Genomic DNA, 17,483 nt, shown 5'->3' with positions numbered 1-17,483 from the left:
TTCCAGGGGCACCTGGGTGGCTCAGTCGGTTAAGCGTCCGACTTCAGCTCAGGTCACGGTCTCGTGGTTTGTGAGTTCGAGTTCGAGCACCGCATCGGGGTCTATGCCGACAGCTCGGAGCCTGGAGCCTGCTTCGGATTCTGTGTCTCCCTTTCTCTCTGCCCTCCCCTGCTCGTGTTCTGTCTCGCTCAAAAATAAACAAACATTAAAAAAAAAAATCTGATTATTTCCAGGAAGCAGCTGACTGGCACTTTCCTGTGGCATATACACTGCCCTGCATCGCATCTCTGTGGGCAACGAACAAGGCAACGGGGGGTACACTCAGTGACGAGACGGGATGGCAGGACAAAACATTATCCATCGAGTGAAGAAAGACAAATATGGCATAACATGGATCCTGCAGTGACTACCCTGAAAAATGTATGTTAAAAACAAATGAAATTAAAAAAAAAAAAAAAAAAGGCCGTTACCCACCCGCCATTCCACTGGAAGCCCAGACACGGACTCCAGCCTTCCTACACAACATCCCATTAGCCTTCAAAATGGAGAGAGGAAGGGCTATGCTGCACACCCATTTTCCAATGCCCACCTTCATCATGGGTGTCGGAAGAGTCACTGAGCTCGGTGGGGATGTCCTCGTTGTCATTGAAGTCCAGCGACGGGGAGGTCACAGGTGCGATGATCTCCATCTTCTCCCCGATGATGTTGTCAATGGCAAGCTCCTTCTCCAGGGACCCATCGCCATCCAGCACCTCCTCCTCCAGGGGCAAGCCATCAAACTAGAGTGGGGACGAAGCCGTCACCCGACAGAGGCAACCTGCTGGGGGGTCTCCAAAGGGAGATTTCCCCAGCCTGGGGAGCGCTCACGTTCACAACACAGCTGCTCAGGAGCTGGCCTGGAGTCACACTCCAGGGGTTTTCCCCAGCTCCACCGTGGAAGATGGGAGAACACAGAAGAAGGTTCTGCCCTTGTCTCGCTCACCATGAAAGAGCACACCAAGCCCCAGCAGTGAGCAGAGTTAGTGCCTTCAGGCACAGCTCTGTCCCTGGAGCCAGGCGACAACACGTCAGCCTGCCTCTGGCTATGACCCGTCTGCTCAGAAGCTCAAAAGCTTCATCGGCGGTTTTAAATTTATTCTCCCCTTAGCCTTGGAAGGGAAGAGATACAGGTCTTTCCGTTTTTGAGATAACCCCAGAGACAGAAAATGGAGATTCGGCACCAAACGAATAACGTTTTCAATCCAAGGCCAAGTGGTCTGCCTGACCCCTACGCCAGTGGAATAGGAGGCCCCCCTCTCGGGGAATCCTTTCCAAGAAACCCCACCCATTCTTCTACCTGCCAGCCACCTGACACTTCCTTCATCAGGTTTCCATCCCCTCTGTAACCAAGTCTCAGAGAATAAAGGTCTTTCTTCTGAACACATTTTTCTCTCTTTCACAAAGTCTAGCTACAGCGGGAAAACAAATCGGGAGTGTATACACACTAGGAACTCAAAACCTAATTCTTGAATGAACAGGGAAGAGGTATACAGTCCCAGATTCATCCATGATTTTGACCTCAGATCAAGGCAGTAAACACACACACACACACACACACACACACACACACACACACACACACACAAAACCCTGGGATAATTCTCCACAGAGGGGCTGATCTGGAACACTCCACCGGGAGTGAAGCCCATGTCAGTGAACTTGGAATGGTTTTTATCCACTCAGAAAGCAAACAAAATCTTATATTCAAGGCACCGAGATCCCCGGCTCTGGATCCTGGGACTATGCTGTTAGAACAGAGAGCCCACAGGCTCTAGGATGCCTCCGAGAACAAACTGACCACAGGGTAACCAACCTCCCTTCTGCCCACTCCCCGGGCTGGGGTCCTGTGAAGTTAGCTCGGCTGGGAAACACCGGCCACTGGATTGGGGGAGGAAGAAAGGTCTTACTGCCCATACCGACACGGGGGCTTCGCTGCTCCCTGTGGATGTCAGCGTGCTGTTGGTGATGGATTTCTTGGGTAGCTGAGGACTGGCATCTGGCTTGGTCTCGATGCTGCTTTTCGACGAGCTGTCATTCACTTCATTCTCTTCCACGGGGATCTCCTCACAGTAGCTGAGAGAGGACACCATACATTCCTGTTAACCTTGCTGCCAAGACCACTGACTATTCTAAGAGCCCCAGATCTGTCCACCCCATCCCAAACTATCGGCTTTCTTGCTTCTTTGCTTTGCGAATGATCTTCCTCAAAACACCACCCCCCTGCTACACTGTTCTCCTGACGCCTTCTCTCCACCCTGCACCCCCAGCCCCATGTACAATGTCTGGCTCCAAAGTCACCTTTTCTTAGATTTAACCATGCCTAAATACAACTATTATGTGTCTTAAACTATCTTTCGCCCGCTGGCATCCCATCCCATCCCATCCCAACCTGACCCTCTGAATGAAATAACCGGTCTCTGAACACCATTTTATTTCCCACACAGTGATGAGGATGAGACCCCGGACACAAGGGCCTTTTGTTGATAATGCCCAGATTCTGTATCCTAACTAGTGAACTTCTTTGCCTTGGACGCCTGAAGGGCAACCCTCCTTGAGGTAGAGGCGGGTGTCCTTGTAGGGACACTTCAGGGACGTCACTGTAGCCTTTCCTAAGGGAGCAATCATCACCGTCACCAACATCTTAAACTTTACCTATCGCCCCATCTGGATGCATGACAACTCTTGAGTAATCTATTATGTGCCTCCTAAAGATAATCAAATAGACAGATGTTCACAGAGATTAAGTGATAACTACCACTAAATGTCGGAAATCCTACCTGAGCCCGGGTCTACCTACGACACATTCGGTGCTCTTTCCTGGCCTTCTACTGCTCTGTGCCTCACACACCACCACTGGGCCCCCACCTAGCCACATTCCCATCTTTCTCAATCCATCGACAGCATGAGATACAACGATGCTTCCTTCTCCCTAAAGCCCCCTTCCCTTGGCCTCTAGGATGCCAGGTCTCCCAGTCTTCCTCCTGCCTGGCTGGCTGTTCTTCCAGGATTTCTTTTGTTGCTTCTCCTTCTTGTTGAGTGTCCCCAAGCTGAGTCCCTGAACTTCTTTTCTTATGTTCATTCAGCCACTTGGTGGCTTCAGCCAATCTCACGGCTATCTACTCATAATTCCCTAATTTATGTCCCTCGCCCAGACTTCCCTCGTGAACTCCACACTCACAAACACAAATGTCTATGTGACATCTCCACCTGGCTAACAGTCCTCTGAGACCCAACCTGCCTGATCTTCTCCCCCAAATCTGGTCTATAGTATTGTCCATCTCGGTTTGGAACTTCTCTAGTCTTCCAGTTGGTAAATCCAAGAAAACCTTAAAGCCATTTTTGGTTCCTTTCCAATCTATCAGCAAATCCTTCAAAATGTATCTGGTTCTACTTTCAAAAATATATATTCAGAAACTAACCACTTGCTGCCATTTTTACTGCTACCCTCCTGGTCCAAACCACCTTCACCTCTCATCTAAATGATCTAAATTATTCAAGCCTCTTAGCCTGTCTGCTCTTGCTCCTCCCTGATCTATTTTCAACCCAGGAGCCAGAGTGATCCTATTAAAATGTTAAGTCAGTTATCAATTACCTACTCAAAGCCTTCCCAGGGCTTCCTGTCCCACTCTGAGTGAGAGCCAATCATCATGTTGGCCAAAAGGCCTTCAGAATCTGGCCCCTGGCCTCACCTCTTCCCGCTTGTGCTTTGTCCATTCCACCCACCCACCCACCCGCTTGCTTTTCTCTCTGCCTGGGAAAGTCTCCCACAGGTAAGCTCATGGTTGACCCCCTCACTTCCTTCAGGGCCTCACTTAGACATCACTCCCCGGGAAGGCTGTCCCCACCATCCCAGTCCCTCTTGGAGAAGCTGCCCTCTGCCTTCTCACCCCATAGTGTTGAAGTCGTCATCGGGGGGCACGTAGTCCTCGTCATCACTGGTAAGGCCCAATTCATTCCCATAGCACTGGTGAACAAAGTGCCAGAGCTCCTTGGGACAGAGGGGCTGCAGGAGACAACAGAGTGACTGTGACCCTTCCTTCCTCAGGACCCCACTCTACACGGAGGCACTGAGTTGAGCTGGACTCCCTTGAGAGAAGGAGAAGCTGGCCTCCATGCTCCCTTGCTGGACGAAGAGGAGAGTAACGCCTCTGTGACAGCTTCCTCCACCTCTTCTTCCCTTTTCCAAGCCCATCGTCAGACACCTATCTTCTGCCAAAAATATGGCTTTCAGTAGAGCCAGGAACTTGACCTGTCCCCACAACTCAGGTTTGCATAATAGAATCAACTGGCCCCTTAAGGACGGTAACTAGCCATCTTTTGCTCCTATGGATGAGGTCGAGCATTAGGCGTCATAAGCCAGTGTTACTCTGGGGCCAAGGTGATCACCGAGCGTCTGATTCGGACTCGGTCCCTTGAGCCAGTCTCCCCAACACCTCAGAAATCTCCTTATACTAATGCTGGTCACGTAGGCCCTACTGCCTCATGTTCAAGAACGAGGTGTGACCTCAGAGGCCCATTCCATAGTTGGACAGTTCTTGTGGTTGGAAAGAAGCCTATATTCTCATAGTTCAAGGGACCTCAAAGGTCATCACATCCAACCCTCTCTTGGCTACCTGCACACTTCCTTCTTTATTGTCACGCAGAATCAGTTTGCCTACAGTTCTATGTATTAGTTCTAGTTTCTTATTTCACTGGGTGTCTACAGGTCCTCAAAAGTACTGTCCTCAGAAAAGTGAGCTCGCACGGGGTTCAGATTTTTGGGAAAGAGGCAACAGAATGTGGAAGAACTAAGACTGGAGGGACCATGAATGAGTCTTAAACTGGAAGGAGGGGGAGCAGGTGGTAAGGGAAGTATGTGAAAAAAAAAGAGAGCAAGAGAATTAAGAAAAAGAGAAGCAGTCAAAATACAAAGATAGATTTTTAAGTCAAACATAAAGAATGTTTCCCATCAATAGATTTGATGAAGAATCTGAGAATTCTCCGAGTCCATCCTTTCAAGGTTATGGTTTAAGAAGCAGGTGCTGGGGCGCCTGGGTGGTTCTGTCGGTTGAGCGTCTGACTCTTGATTTTGGCTCAGGTCATGATCCCAGGGTCATGGGATCGAGTCCCACATCGGGCTCCGTGCTATCAGCACAGAGCCCGCTTGAAATTCTCTCGCCCCCTTTCTCTGCCACTCCCCCCCCAAATAAAATTAAAAATTAAGGGGAAAAAAAAGCAGCAGGTGCTGGCAGATTGCCAGGAGCCAGGGTTCTGGGTTTCCACCTAAGGAGAAATGCCTAGAATAGCATAGTCAGGGCTCTCCCTCAGCTGGCGGGTGCTGGCCCTCACAGAGCCAGAGGGAAACATCTCCTTTTCCTTTATCTGGACCTCCTGCCTCCTATCTTTGGCCCTTATGTATAGCATTCACCCCACCTGGGACGCCTTTGCCATTCTATGTTCTCCCCTTCTCCATTCACCCTTCCCTGACCATTCCATTTGGCTTGGCTTGATTGACCACAACCAGGTCAAGGACAATCGGCACACATCTATTTTGTGAGAGTTCCTGTGAACCGTATGGACGTCCCTCTGTCTTATCCAGCAATGACAGTGGTTGTGAACTGAAGATCCAAACAGGCCAGTGGGTGTTAAAACACATTATCATGTTACTACTGTTGATAGCTACTTAAGGCAGAACATCTCAGCTCAAATAAGTTACCTGGATTTATGGCAGGGCTGTAGATCTTCAGGTTAGAAGAAATTCTAAAAAAATTTTTTTTTAACGTTTATTTTATTTTTGAGACAGAGAGAGACAGAGCATGAACGGGGGAGGGGCAGAGAGAGAGGGAGACACAGAATCTGAAGCAGGCTCCAGGCTCTGAGCCGTCAGCCCAGAACCTGACGCGGGGCTCGAACTCACGGACCGCGAGATCGTGACCTGAGTTGAAGTCGGACACTTAACCGACTGAGCCACCCAAGCGCCCCATGAAATTCTAAATAATAAATCTACCCAGTTTATTTCAGATTGTTCAGGATAGAATCAGGGCAGATACATACATGTCATATATATAATAACTAATTATAACCATGTAACTTCTTCCTATGTCTCTTTCCCTGGCTTGGGGGCTATTTATCAACACACCCTCCGCCCTGACATCTGAGTGTGAGTTTTCTAAGGAATGTGGCCATGATATCACATTTATCTGTGTCCCCTCAGTGTCCTTCAGACACTCGAGCAGTCAAACTTGTGGCTGTATTAACTCTATTTCCCTATTTTCTGTATTTTTTTTTTTTTTAATGTTTATTTATTTTTGAGACAGAGAGAGACAAAGCATGAACGGGGGAGGGTCAGAGAGAGGGAGACACAGAATCCGAAACAGGCTCCAGGCTCTGAGCTGTCAGCACAGAGCCCGACGCGGGGTTCGAACTCACGGACCGCGAGATCATGACCTGAGCCGAAGTCGGCCGCTTAACCGACGGAGCCACCCAGGCGCCCCCTATTTTCTGTATTTTTGATGCTCCGGGATCTGAGGCCTTGCTCACTGGGGAGGGACTGCCCCTCCTGGGGTTAGGTAATTCCCGCAGATAGAAAACCACGTGCCTGAAGTGCATCTTTCACACGCGACTGACCAATCCGAGGTGGATACCACCTTCTTTTCCAGCTCTTACAGTCCAGGTCTCTAGTATGCAGCTTTACGTACCCCAGGGACAGGTACCAGGCACCCAGAGACAGTCTCTGTGCCCTGAAGCCAGATGGAATTATTCAAAGTAGCTGATCCTCAACCTGTCCGCCTGCTTACCCTGCCTCACCTATTGCTTCCTGCAAAAAAAAAAAATCACAACAGAAGCTCTGGCATGCTTTCCCCCTCGCTCTCTCTGCCTCCTGGCTGACGCCGGCTGGCACTTCCCCGTGTGTTTCTGCATGGTGGGATGCACCTCTGCCTCTAGGCACCCGTAAGCCTGAAAACTGATCCTTTCCTAACAGTCACCTCCACCTCTGTGTGTCTCACCATTCCTGACTAAAACAAATGCTGGCACATTTTACAACAGTGGGACTGAAGTGTCTGAGGTCCAGGAAGGCCTCGGTGCAGACAGCGACGAGGCTGCTCACACGGCACCACGTGTGGGAGAAGACGTAACTCACCCCGAGTCTGGGGGGCTTTCCCGAACCACGTGGGCGGCTTTGGAGCAAGCCAATGTCCCAGTAAGAGCAATCTCTCCGTGGGGCCCCGACCTCAGGGGAAAGAGCATTCCAGACGGATGTGCATGCTGAGGCTGAAGGAAGGAGCTGGGCGGCACTTACCTTTTCGAGGAGTGCATTCTGCCAGAGCCGGAACATCATCATGTACGTCCTATCCCGGGCTCCGAATGAAGTGAAAAAGTGCTAGATTTGGGGAAAACAGCAAGAAATATCTGGTAAGACTCACGATATAACGAATGGAGGAGACAGGGTGCTTCATCCTTTAAAAAAAAAAAAAAGAAGCTGCTGGGGCACCTGGGTGGCTTAGTCAGTTAAGTGTCCGACCGTTCAGCTCAGGTCACGATCTGATGGTTGCTGAGTTCAAGCCCCGCGTCAGGCTCTGTGCTGACAGCTCAAAGCTGGAGGGTGTTTCAGATTCTGTGTCTCCCTCTCTCTCTCTCTGCCCCTCCCCCATTCACACTCTATCTGTCTCTCTCAAAAACAAACATTAAACTTAATTAATTAATTAAAATAAAATAAAACAAAAATAAACAAAGAAGCTGCTGAATTCATCCCCAAATGCTACAGTTATCGGTGACCATGACACCAGGGTACTCTCGCGATGGGGATGAATCCTCGGGGTCTGTGTACCTGGGACCCCCTAAGTCCTCACTGTCACCAAGTCCTTCATTCACCCATGTTAAATGCTAAATGCTAAGTGCTTCTCTCTCTGGGTGGACATTTTCACCTCCATAAAAGCTTCTTTTTCTTTCCAGCTCCAAAGAAGCTTCTTTCACCTACCGGCTAGAACTGGGTGATTAAGTGGTGAGCTGTGAACTGGCCCTTGAGAAGACAAACCCACTAACCCACCCACCCTTTCAATATTAAGTCAACAAATAACTGAATGTGGTACGTGCTGGGTACGATTTTACACATTTGGGATACAACAGCAATCAGGACAGGGAGGGAGGGACTCCTGCTCCTTGTGCTTACACATTAGTGGGGACCCTGTGTAACGCGCGGTGGGGAAATGATGGAAAACCAGATGGTACTGAACACGATCCAGGCGCTTCCCAAATGCTGCTGCTTCATTTTAATCACACAAAAGCCTGGGAAAATAAACATAACTGCTAATACCTAATAAACAGGCTGGTGGGGATCAGGTGACGTCTGTAATCACAAAGCTGATTCGTGAGGAAAAACAGAATTCAAACCAAACACCATCTGACCCCGAAGTCTCATGGTTGCTGCCACTGAACTGCCTCAGTCCAAGGGCATGGTGGACCTGTGTTCAGCAGAAGCCTGGTCCACCCCTAGCCCTGAAGCTATCAGTCTTCAGGCTCTGGTTAAAGATCAAAGATCACAGTGTTTTCTCTGCCCTAAATGTTACCTACCACATTTTCCCCATCCTGATGTGCTGAATCCATTTCCTACCAGACTCTCATCCCTTTTTTATTTATTTTTTTAAATCTTTTTTTTTTTTTTTTTTAATGTTTATATTTATTTTTGAGACAGAGAGAGACACAGCATGAGCAGGGGAGGGGCAGACAGAGAGGGAGATGCAGAATCCGAAGCGGGCTCCAGGCTCTGAGCTGTCGCACAGAGCCCGACGCGGGGCTCGAACTCGCCAACGGCGAGATCGTGACCTGAGCCGAAGTCGGACACTCAACCGACTGAGCCACCCAGGCGCCCCTGACTCTCATCCCTTTTGATGAGCTCTACACGGATATATAATAACATCTTACATGTGTACAACGCTTTACGATTTAGTGTTTCCAAATATGTGATGTCATTTCAAGAGTGTTATAGGAATGGCTGGCTCCACTTTATACATGGGAAAACTGAGGCTGAGAGAGGCAATGGAACACACCTACGGTTACGGGACTCAAATTTAAGTGTTCCGGCTCCAAGTGCAACGTTCAGCCGTTCCATCTTCACCCCTGCTCAGAATCCAAACACCCTGACCCAGTGGAGGTGACCCCCACGATCTGCATCACCTGAACATCCCTCACTGCCATACTACTGGCTTCCATATTCATGCAACCGAGGGACAGAAGTGGGAGGCTTGGGGACAGGGGCAGCGGGGAGCAGAGTGTCCAAGGTCAGACTCCACTTACCTTTTCTGAGTCAGTGCAAACTTGGATGGCATTGGGAATGAGGCGGGCTGTTTTTTCTTTAGTCATGGAGCAGATGTCTTTCAAACGGACAGTCAGCTGGCACCCCACAGGGAAGGGAGGGTGGATAACGAGAGGAGACATTAACTGAGTCGGCAGTGAGCGTTCGCATGGCCCCAGTTCAGAGAGGGGAGATCACGTGTCAGTCTACGTATTTCTAAACCTAGAAGGGACCTCCTCAGAGATCACCTGGTGTAGCCCCCTACTTCACGGAGGCCACAGGGCGACGTGGTGGCTGAGCCTCGCCTAGAGCCCAGAGGCTTAAGTTCCTGTGTGAGCGGAACGACAAGGTGTTCTTTGCCTCTGTCCGCTCCGGGGGCAGCAGCCAGGTTTACTTCATGACCCTGAATCGGAACTGCATCATGAACTGGTGACGGGGCCTGGGCTGGGGCTGCCCCAGTGGACCCAGCTCTCCCCACTACAGCCAGACTCCCCAGGCCGCCCTTCTTTCCCCTCCCTGGGCTTTTGCTTTTTACTGGTTTGATTCACTGGAGCCTGCTGGGAACGTGACCTCTGACCCCTGATGCTTTTGTGATCACGTGACCATCCTCTTTCCCCGATAGGTTCTCCCCCCAAAACCTGTGCCTGTCCCAGCTTCTGGGGAGAGGCACAGCTTCCCCTCACCAGGAATTGAGTAGGCCTAGCCCCACCCCCCTTTTCTCCATTTCAGAGGAGAGCGCTTGGGGGGGGGGGGGCTCAGGCCCGGGGGGGAGGGGGGGGGTCACCAGCCACTCCAGGGGCAGGGACCATTTCCTCATTTTCTGAAAGCACTTTAATGATTCCCCTCCCCCCAAACCCCAGGGAATGGAGGGGGGACCCCGCCAGCCAAAACATTTCCCCCTTTCCGACCCCATTTCTTTCTAGCCTCTGTCCTTCCCTGGTGGCGGGAGGGAGCAGGGAGCTCTCACCCCCTCTGCACCCCCTTGCTTGCCTCTGTATATAGTGTGAGCAGCAAGTAGCCCCGCCACCCCACCCCCCCCCAATGTAGTGGCCTTGGATATTCCGTTTGTTAATAAAGACAATTCAACCAGCTCCCACCAGCTCCTGGTGCAGGGAGCCTTCTTTCTCAAGTCTACACGGTCCGATTAACGTGCAGAGGCCCCGTGCTACTTGCCACTTACAGAAACACAGAACACCGGCACTGGATGCAACCATAAAAGTCACCCAGTTTACCTCTTCCCACTTGATCTCCTAAGATAAGGAAATAGAGAAAGAGCAAAGGACCAGCCTAGTAGCACACAGCTCACTGGGTGGAGAGCGCAGATAACGTACAAGCCAGTTCTGAGGCCAATGTTCCTTTTACTCAACTATCCTACGCCTTGCAGGATACTTAACTGCATTTGCCGAAAGCAGATGCTCCCACACTCTCTTCCACACCCAAGAGGGAGGGAGGGAGGGAGGGGAAGACGTGGTAGAGGAGGTCTATCCCTCAAGACTCGGCCTGTACATTTAGGAATTGCGCAAAGGTGTGGGTGGAGCACGAAGTCAACAAAAAGGGGCAGGTGGGGGGCAGCTCGTTCAGTCACAGCCAAGGGGACAACCCCGGAGGCAAGCCCCAGGTCTTTACCAGAGTTTCCCAGCGGAAGATGTTGCTGTAGAAGCAGATCCAATTTTCAGAGAGGTAGAGTCGGCCCTGAAGAAGAATGTCTCTTTGGAGTGCACATGAGTAATCTGTGGTAGGATGGGGGGCAGAGAGCTCAGAGACGGGACGCATCTTCAGCGAACCACGAGTTAAGCATGCGCGCCCTGCACCAGCACTGGGGGAGCCCAACTGCCTCCCACTCGCTAGGCTCACTAGGTGGGTGAGACCCTTGAACTCGTGGCCAAGGGAGTCCCTGGTGTCTCACGTGATTTGAAATATCACCGTGCTTCCGCCTGGAGGCAGAGGAATGGATGAGATGGCAGAGGCGGGGCAAAGACGTCGGAGGTAGAAAAGGCCACGGGGCGCCTGGGTGGCTCGGTCACTTAAGTGTCCGACTCTTGATTTCAGCTCAGGTCATGACCTCACGCTTTATGAGACTGAGCCCTGCATGGGGCTCTGCACTGACAGCATGGAGCCTTCTTGGGATTCTCTCGCTCTGCCCCTCCCCTGCTCGTGCTCTCTCTCAAAATAAACACTAAAAAAATTTTTGTTTTTAAAGTCAACGAACACCCCTCCCCTACACAGTTACCCCAACCCTTCACTGCTAGGCCATCTACAGAGGTTAAGAATGGCAGAGACTCCTTCCAGGTTGGGCTTTCTGTCAAGGCCACCACACACATGGTACTTAGCCCTGAGCCACAACCACCGGGGTCGGCGCTCTGGACACCTTCTCTCCCTGCTCCCGGACAGATGTTCTCGCTTGGGCTGGCTTTTATGTGGGCAACCTCGAGACAGAAGCAGCCTGAGTGCTGTCCTTGGGATCCCAGACTTCCTTCTTGCCCCCTGCCCTCCATCCCCAGGTCTCCCAGCTCACCAACAATGAGGCGCTCCGTGTCTGGAAGTTGCTTAAAGAGCTTTCTGAAGTCTTCATTTCTCTGCTTGTAAGTTGGGCTTAATACCTGCACGACAACGGCCAAGGTTAGCAGGATGCTTCCAGGTTGTGTGGGGCCGGGGAGGCAGATGCAGGAAAAGCACCTGCTTGCGTGTTTAAAAGGCAAAGATGAGGCCCTGTTATCCCACAGACCCTAAGCGGCCAGGTTAGGCAAAGGGAGCTTCGGTATTATGGAAAAACACCGCGGAGAGAATCTGCCACTGAAAAAGTGGCCATCGACGCAAAAACGTCAAACAGACGAAGCAGGGCCCACATTGCATTCCAAGAAAAGAAGGAGGGACACGTCCAGGGAGCTTCCTGGGACCCACCATGAGAGCTACTGCTGTCCTGCCTTCTGCCAGCAGGAAGTACCACCTTGACAGTGAAACAGGGGCTCAGAAGGGCTCCCTCAGCCCCCCGGGAGGACCCAGAATATGACGGTACTCAGTGCATCCCTCAGAAGTGGTTATCATGACTAATACAGTAAGTACTTGGCCGTGTACGAAATTCACAACAAGGAAAAAAAAAGAAATCAAAACGGAGGACTATATCAATGTGACATCTCAATTATATCTCAGGAAAACGGGGCAGGGAGAAGACCTGCACTTCACCAAGACTGGATTTTAAAAAACCCATAAAGCTAGTACTAGAGTAAGCACACAGGTAGAGAATTTAAAAGCACACCTGGCAACTAGAGGCACGCAGCCTTCATTCCCTCCCCACCCTTTATAAGACTATCCACTCCAACACTTACGTTACTGATGAGGAAACAAAGGCCAGAGAGGAGACCCCTCCCCAAGGTTTCTCCAGCTGGTCAGGGGCAGCTTGCTGGATTCCTGGTCCTGAGCTCACCTCCCATCACTGGTGCCACCAGGTGACTCTGTGCCCACCTAGCTTTTTGGGTGCCTCCGTGCAGGCTCGTACCCATAAACTACCTTAGCAAATCCTCCATGGAAATTCCATCAGCCAGTTGAATAGACAGGAATCCTGATCTTTCCAAACTTACAATCTTAAAATTAAAATGAAAAATTAAAAAAAAAAGGTACCCGAGGATGATACAGGAAGACAGGTGCACGACCCAGGAAGAGCCATGCATTGCGACAGAGAAACACGTGTACTCCACCCAGGAGGTTCACTGACCTACTTATGCCAGGAGTGCACGGGTGCACACAGATTGTCCTGATGATGGCGACAGATAGATCTTGGCCATTTACACTCTCTCAGCCACTTCCCTGGGAATCCACTGACATACAGCTGGGTGCAATGAATTGCAATGAAATGCACCTTAGACCGTTCGTTTTTGGCTTTCTGTGAAGCTCGCTGGCCTGTGAGCAAACTCAGGCTGTGGCCCGACCACATTCAGAGCCTGCAGTTGACTGACTACCTGAGCTAAGTGGCTCAATGGCTTTTGTGCCAGAGGGAAGAGGAATATCACAGGAAGTTGAAGGAGACGTAATGACAGGACTTCAGTTTGGGGAGGATTTCTGGAAGAGATTTCCAGTGGATGCCGTGCTACCTCCCTCCCCCCCCCAGGCAATGCTATGCTGCAGAAGCCCAAACTGCAAAAATCACCTGCCGTGTGTTTGAACCAAGTATCAGGGCCATTGGGAGTGAGTATCTAGAAGCCAACCTCTCCTGTGGCTAGAAAAGACCTCCCAATATAACACTCCTCTGGCCTATGTGATAGCTCCAAACCGGTACTGAGATATCCAATCTAACTGGCTGCCTGGCCTTGCAGAACAGAGCCTGCACAATGAAAACCCCTGCCTGACCACCTGATCATCAGTAAGTTCCTAATTATGTCTGACCTTCTTTTTTTTTTTAAGTGTATTCATCTATTTTGAGAGAGAGAGAGAACGCACAAGCTCATGCATGAGTGTGGGAGGGGAAGAGAGAGAGAGAGAGGGAAAGAGAGAATCCCAATCAGGCTCCAGCTGTCAGTGTGGGGCCGGGCGCAGGGCTTGAACCAAAAACTGAGTCAGATGCTTCACCGACTGAGCCACCCAGGCGCCCCTTCTAGAGCTATAGTTAAGTTAATACAAAATGAGTTATTACCATGTACCAAGCATTGTCATTGTTAGCCCTTCATATACATCATTTCATTTGGCCACAGATTGTTCTCATTATCCCATTTTACACACTAGGAAGTTGAGGCACAGAGAGGTTAAGCAACTTGTCCAAACTATGTGGTTACCAAGCGGGAGAGGAGAGCACGAACCAAGGTGGTCTGAACCAGAGCCCCTGGTCGGAGTCACGGCTCCATGTTGCCTTAGGATCTCGGTGCCAAGAAGGAAACGACAGGATGCCCCAGCAGAGCACGCTCTCTTGCGGATGAGATGTTCACCTGCTTTGGGGCCCCCGCTAGCCTTTCAGGCCCACGAGTGGGTCTTTTTGTCCAGGGGCGTGGTAATAAAGTTTCAGTTTTTCAAGGGGAAGAAGTTCTGGAAATTGGTGGCAGTACAGTGTGAATGCACTTAATGCTACTGAACTGAGAAATACTTAAGATAGAACATTTTATGTTCCTTACCACGATTGTTTTTATTTTTTTATTATTTTTTTTTTAATTTTTTAACGTTTATTTATTTTTGAGACAGAGAGAGACAGAGCATGAATGGGGGAGGGTCAGAGAGGGAGACACAGAATCCGAAACAGGCTCCAGGCTCGGAGCTGTCAGCACAGAGCCGGACGCGGGGCTTGAACTCTCGGACTGCGAGATCATGACCTGAGCCAAAGTCGGCCGCTCAACTGACTGAGCCACTCAAGTGCCCCCGATTAATTGTTTTTATTTTTATTTTTTTTTTTTTTCAACTTTTTTTTTTTTTTTTTTTTTTTTTTTTTTATTTTTGGGACAGAGAGAGACAGAGCATGAACGGGGGAGGGGCAGAGAGAGAGGGAGACACAGAATCGGAAACAGGCTCCAGGCTCCGAGCCATCAGCCCAGAGCCTGACGCGGGGCTCGAACTCCCGGACCGCGAGATCGTGACCTGGCTGAAGTCGGACGCTTAACCGACTGCGCCACCCAGGCGCCCCCCGATTGTTTTTAAATGAATGCAACGATCAAGTGGGTCTTCATTACCACACTCCAGTTATCAGCCTGAGGACCAGCCTACCAGATGGCCCCGAGCCCCCTGCAGGTGAAAGCGGGCATCAGGCATCCAGTTACCTGAAGCCCAGAAGTGTTCCTATTCCTAATGGGCTTTCCATAGTGCTCCCTCACCCGGATTTCCACCGGGAACTCGGGCATTTTACAGAGGTGCACAGTGCATGGTGTCTGGCCATAATCTCCACACCAAACCTCTGGCAAAGGGAGGGAGCCACTCCTCCCCTCTCCTCAGAACAAAGCTGCAGCTGTACGGAGGGGGAGGGCAAATCCCGCCTTGACCTCTGACCTCGGCCAGTTCTACAACAAGTGGCTTGGGTGTAGGGACTCCTCAACTTGGTCTTGCATATAAATGCTCCGATTTCTTCCCGGCTGGCTGGCGGTGTGGATGGCGGCCGCCTTTGCTTCCTAGACTCTAAGTAAATACACGGTAGGATGACCTGCCACCATAGATCCTTGTGACACAAGAGACCTGACCCTCTGCTCCCCGCCACCCCACCCCCCCAGCCCGCTCTTAAAGCAATCTTCTCCAAAAGTGAGCCATGGCTCACCTATTTTAATTTAAAATCGTCAAAGAACTTTGGCTCAAGGATTATCAAGATCTGGGGCCCTTGGGTGATCTGGGGCCAAGTGACGAATTACAAAGGCCCAGCGGAATGTCACTCAGGCCCGGAGGGGTTGGGAGGCACACTCACGGCTGGGATTTCCTCAGATCCGTGCCCAAAGCAGAGCTCTGCACCAGCAGGTGTATCTGGAAACTTCTTCAGGTACCACTGCAAAGGCTGGCTGTCCTGCTCCAGCAGGAGGCTCCAGAGGACCCCAGACTCCGTCAGAGATTCCATTGCTCCCCACGGCTCCGCCTCCCAGTGGAGCCCCGCTCCTTGAGCTCTGATTCCCTCAGGATGAAAACAGTCCGTCTTGTCTGGGCTGGACACAGATGGGCAACCTCTGGTGGCTTGGCAGAGAGCCTTCGTGACCCTGCCCGGCCTCCTTTTCCCTCCTAGAGCTCTGCTCTCAGCACGGAACCTCACGAGTGGGAGGGTGTCGTCCGCATGGTTCCTGGGACAGGCTGGCCAGCCAGTCTCCCATGGCCAGGTTTTGCTTTGTCCCACTTTGGCTCCCACAGTGTGGCCGGTTGTTGGGCTGAGGGTGACCCGGAGGGGATGTGGTGAAGCCCCTCCTGTAGTCAGTGTGGACAGCCACTTCAAGAGGCAGGCAGGGGCCAGACGACGCAGACACACGGCAGGTGCACAGCGCCAGCTGAGGGCTCTGAACAAGCAGGCTCCTGGAGGACAGACCGACTGCACAGGAAGAGGATGACCCCACAGCCAGGTGCACAGGTGCACCCCGCCGGTTACTCACACACAGCTCATAGTTGGTCAGAAACTCCCAGGAGAGAATGAACTCCCAGCTTCCCAGCTCTGTCTGGCCTGTCCCATAAGGCGGGCTGTTCACCGTGCAATCTCTTCCCTGGGCGGGCACCGGTCCCTATGACTCACGGCCCTCTCCCAGGCAGAGCGGCCACCACTGGCTGTGGCAACAAGGCCTGCTCTCACCCCCACCCCTACACACACCCCTTTCCTCCCAGACCGTGCTCTGCTTAGCTGCCCAGCAAACAACTTCTTTGTTAGAGTTGCCCGCCCGTGGCAGGAGGGAGGCAGGGTGGGTGGGCGGGCAGGGCCAGAGCCCTCCACATGCTTCAAGTTACAGGATCTGGGTGACGGTACTGGCCAACGACCTCCAGTAACCCCCCGGCCTAGCCTGGCCTCCCCAGCAGATGTTTCCTGCAATGGAAAGTAGCTGGCCAGGGCTCCTGGTGGGGGAGGGGGTGGGGGAGGTGCCAGGAGCACTGCTGCTGTGGTGAAATCTGAAATCGGAGACTCTAACGGCCAGGGACTTTGGGGGCACACTCTCCCCTCACTGACCCACACCGGTCCACCAACTACCCTGTGCGCAGGGGCAGCAGGAGGTCGGGAAGCTGGACTCTTCGCACCGTAGATATGCCAGGGGGGAGAAGTCGGGCAGATCGCCTGGAGAAGCTGACGTCACCAGCTCCGGGGACCCTGCCCTGCCTCCAGCACTGGCAGGAGGGGGACTGAAGGCCAAAAGGATTCCCAGGCAGCTCCTCAGACCTTGAGGGCCAAGTAGCAATGCTAAGAGCAGAGAATCTGACCCCGGGGTCAAAAGGAGACATGGCTCACCTATTTTAATTTAAAATAGTCAAAGAACTTTAGCTCAAGGATTATCAAGATCCTTGGGATCTTGGGAGCTGAAGCCAATGGGGCCAGGAAGGGGTCCAGGCAGAAGCGGGGGCAGCGAAGAGATAGCCCTGGGACTGGGAAGACTGGACTTGGGACCCCAGGAAAAGTCAGACCTCTGAAACAAATGGGGCACGTGCCCCACGCCCCACAGCTATGCCCACTGTGTCTGCCTCAGGGGTCCCAAGTCTGCACATGATGAAGGAGGGGCCTCTGGCCTAGGAGTTTCCGAGGTTAGAGCCA

General features: G+C 51.7%; 1 protein-coding gene across 16 annotated transcripts in view; it reads right to left on the bottom strand.

Annotated features, from left to right (window-relative positions):
• Positions 1-17,483, bottom strand: part of GRAMD1B (GRAM domain containing 1B) — a 246,433-nt gene that overhangs the window by 18,776 nt on the left and 210,174 nt on the right. For 15 of the 16 annotated variants that reach the window (XM_058687109.1, XM_058687099.1, XM_058687101.1 and 12 more), the window contains 7 exons: positions 11,826-11,910; positions 10,937-11,040; positions 9,313-9,408; positions 7,319-7,399; positions 3,927-4,042; positions 1,956-2,112; positions 590-779 (listed from right to left, as the gene is read on the bottom strand). In XM_058687109.1, coding sequence (XP_058543092.1) covers positions 590-779; positions 1,956-2,112; positions 3,927-4,042; positions 7,319-7,399; positions 9,313-9,408; positions 10,937-11,040; positions 11,826-11,910 — 829 coding nt within the window. Of the gene's footprint in view, positions 1-589; positions 780-1,955; positions 2,113-3,926; positions 4,043-7,318; positions 7,400-9,312; positions 9,409-10,936; positions 11,041-11,825; positions 11,911-15,677; positions 16,530-17,483 lie in introns of those variants that run through there. The other variant, XM_058687115.1, reaches the window with a different exon arrangement.

The sequence above is a fragment of the Neofelis nebulosa genome, chromosome 10, assembly GCF_028018385.1.
Source record: "Neofelis nebulosa isolate mNeoNeb1 chromosome 10, mNeoNeb1.pri, whole genome shotgun sequence".
In the NCBI taxonomy this organism is placed as follows: domain Eukaryota; kingdom Metazoa; phylum Chordata; class Mammalia; order Carnivora; family Felidae; genus Neofelis; species Neofelis nebulosa.
Note: the sequence above shows the minus strand (reverse complement) of the source record. Positions and strands in the feature narration are given on the sequence as shown.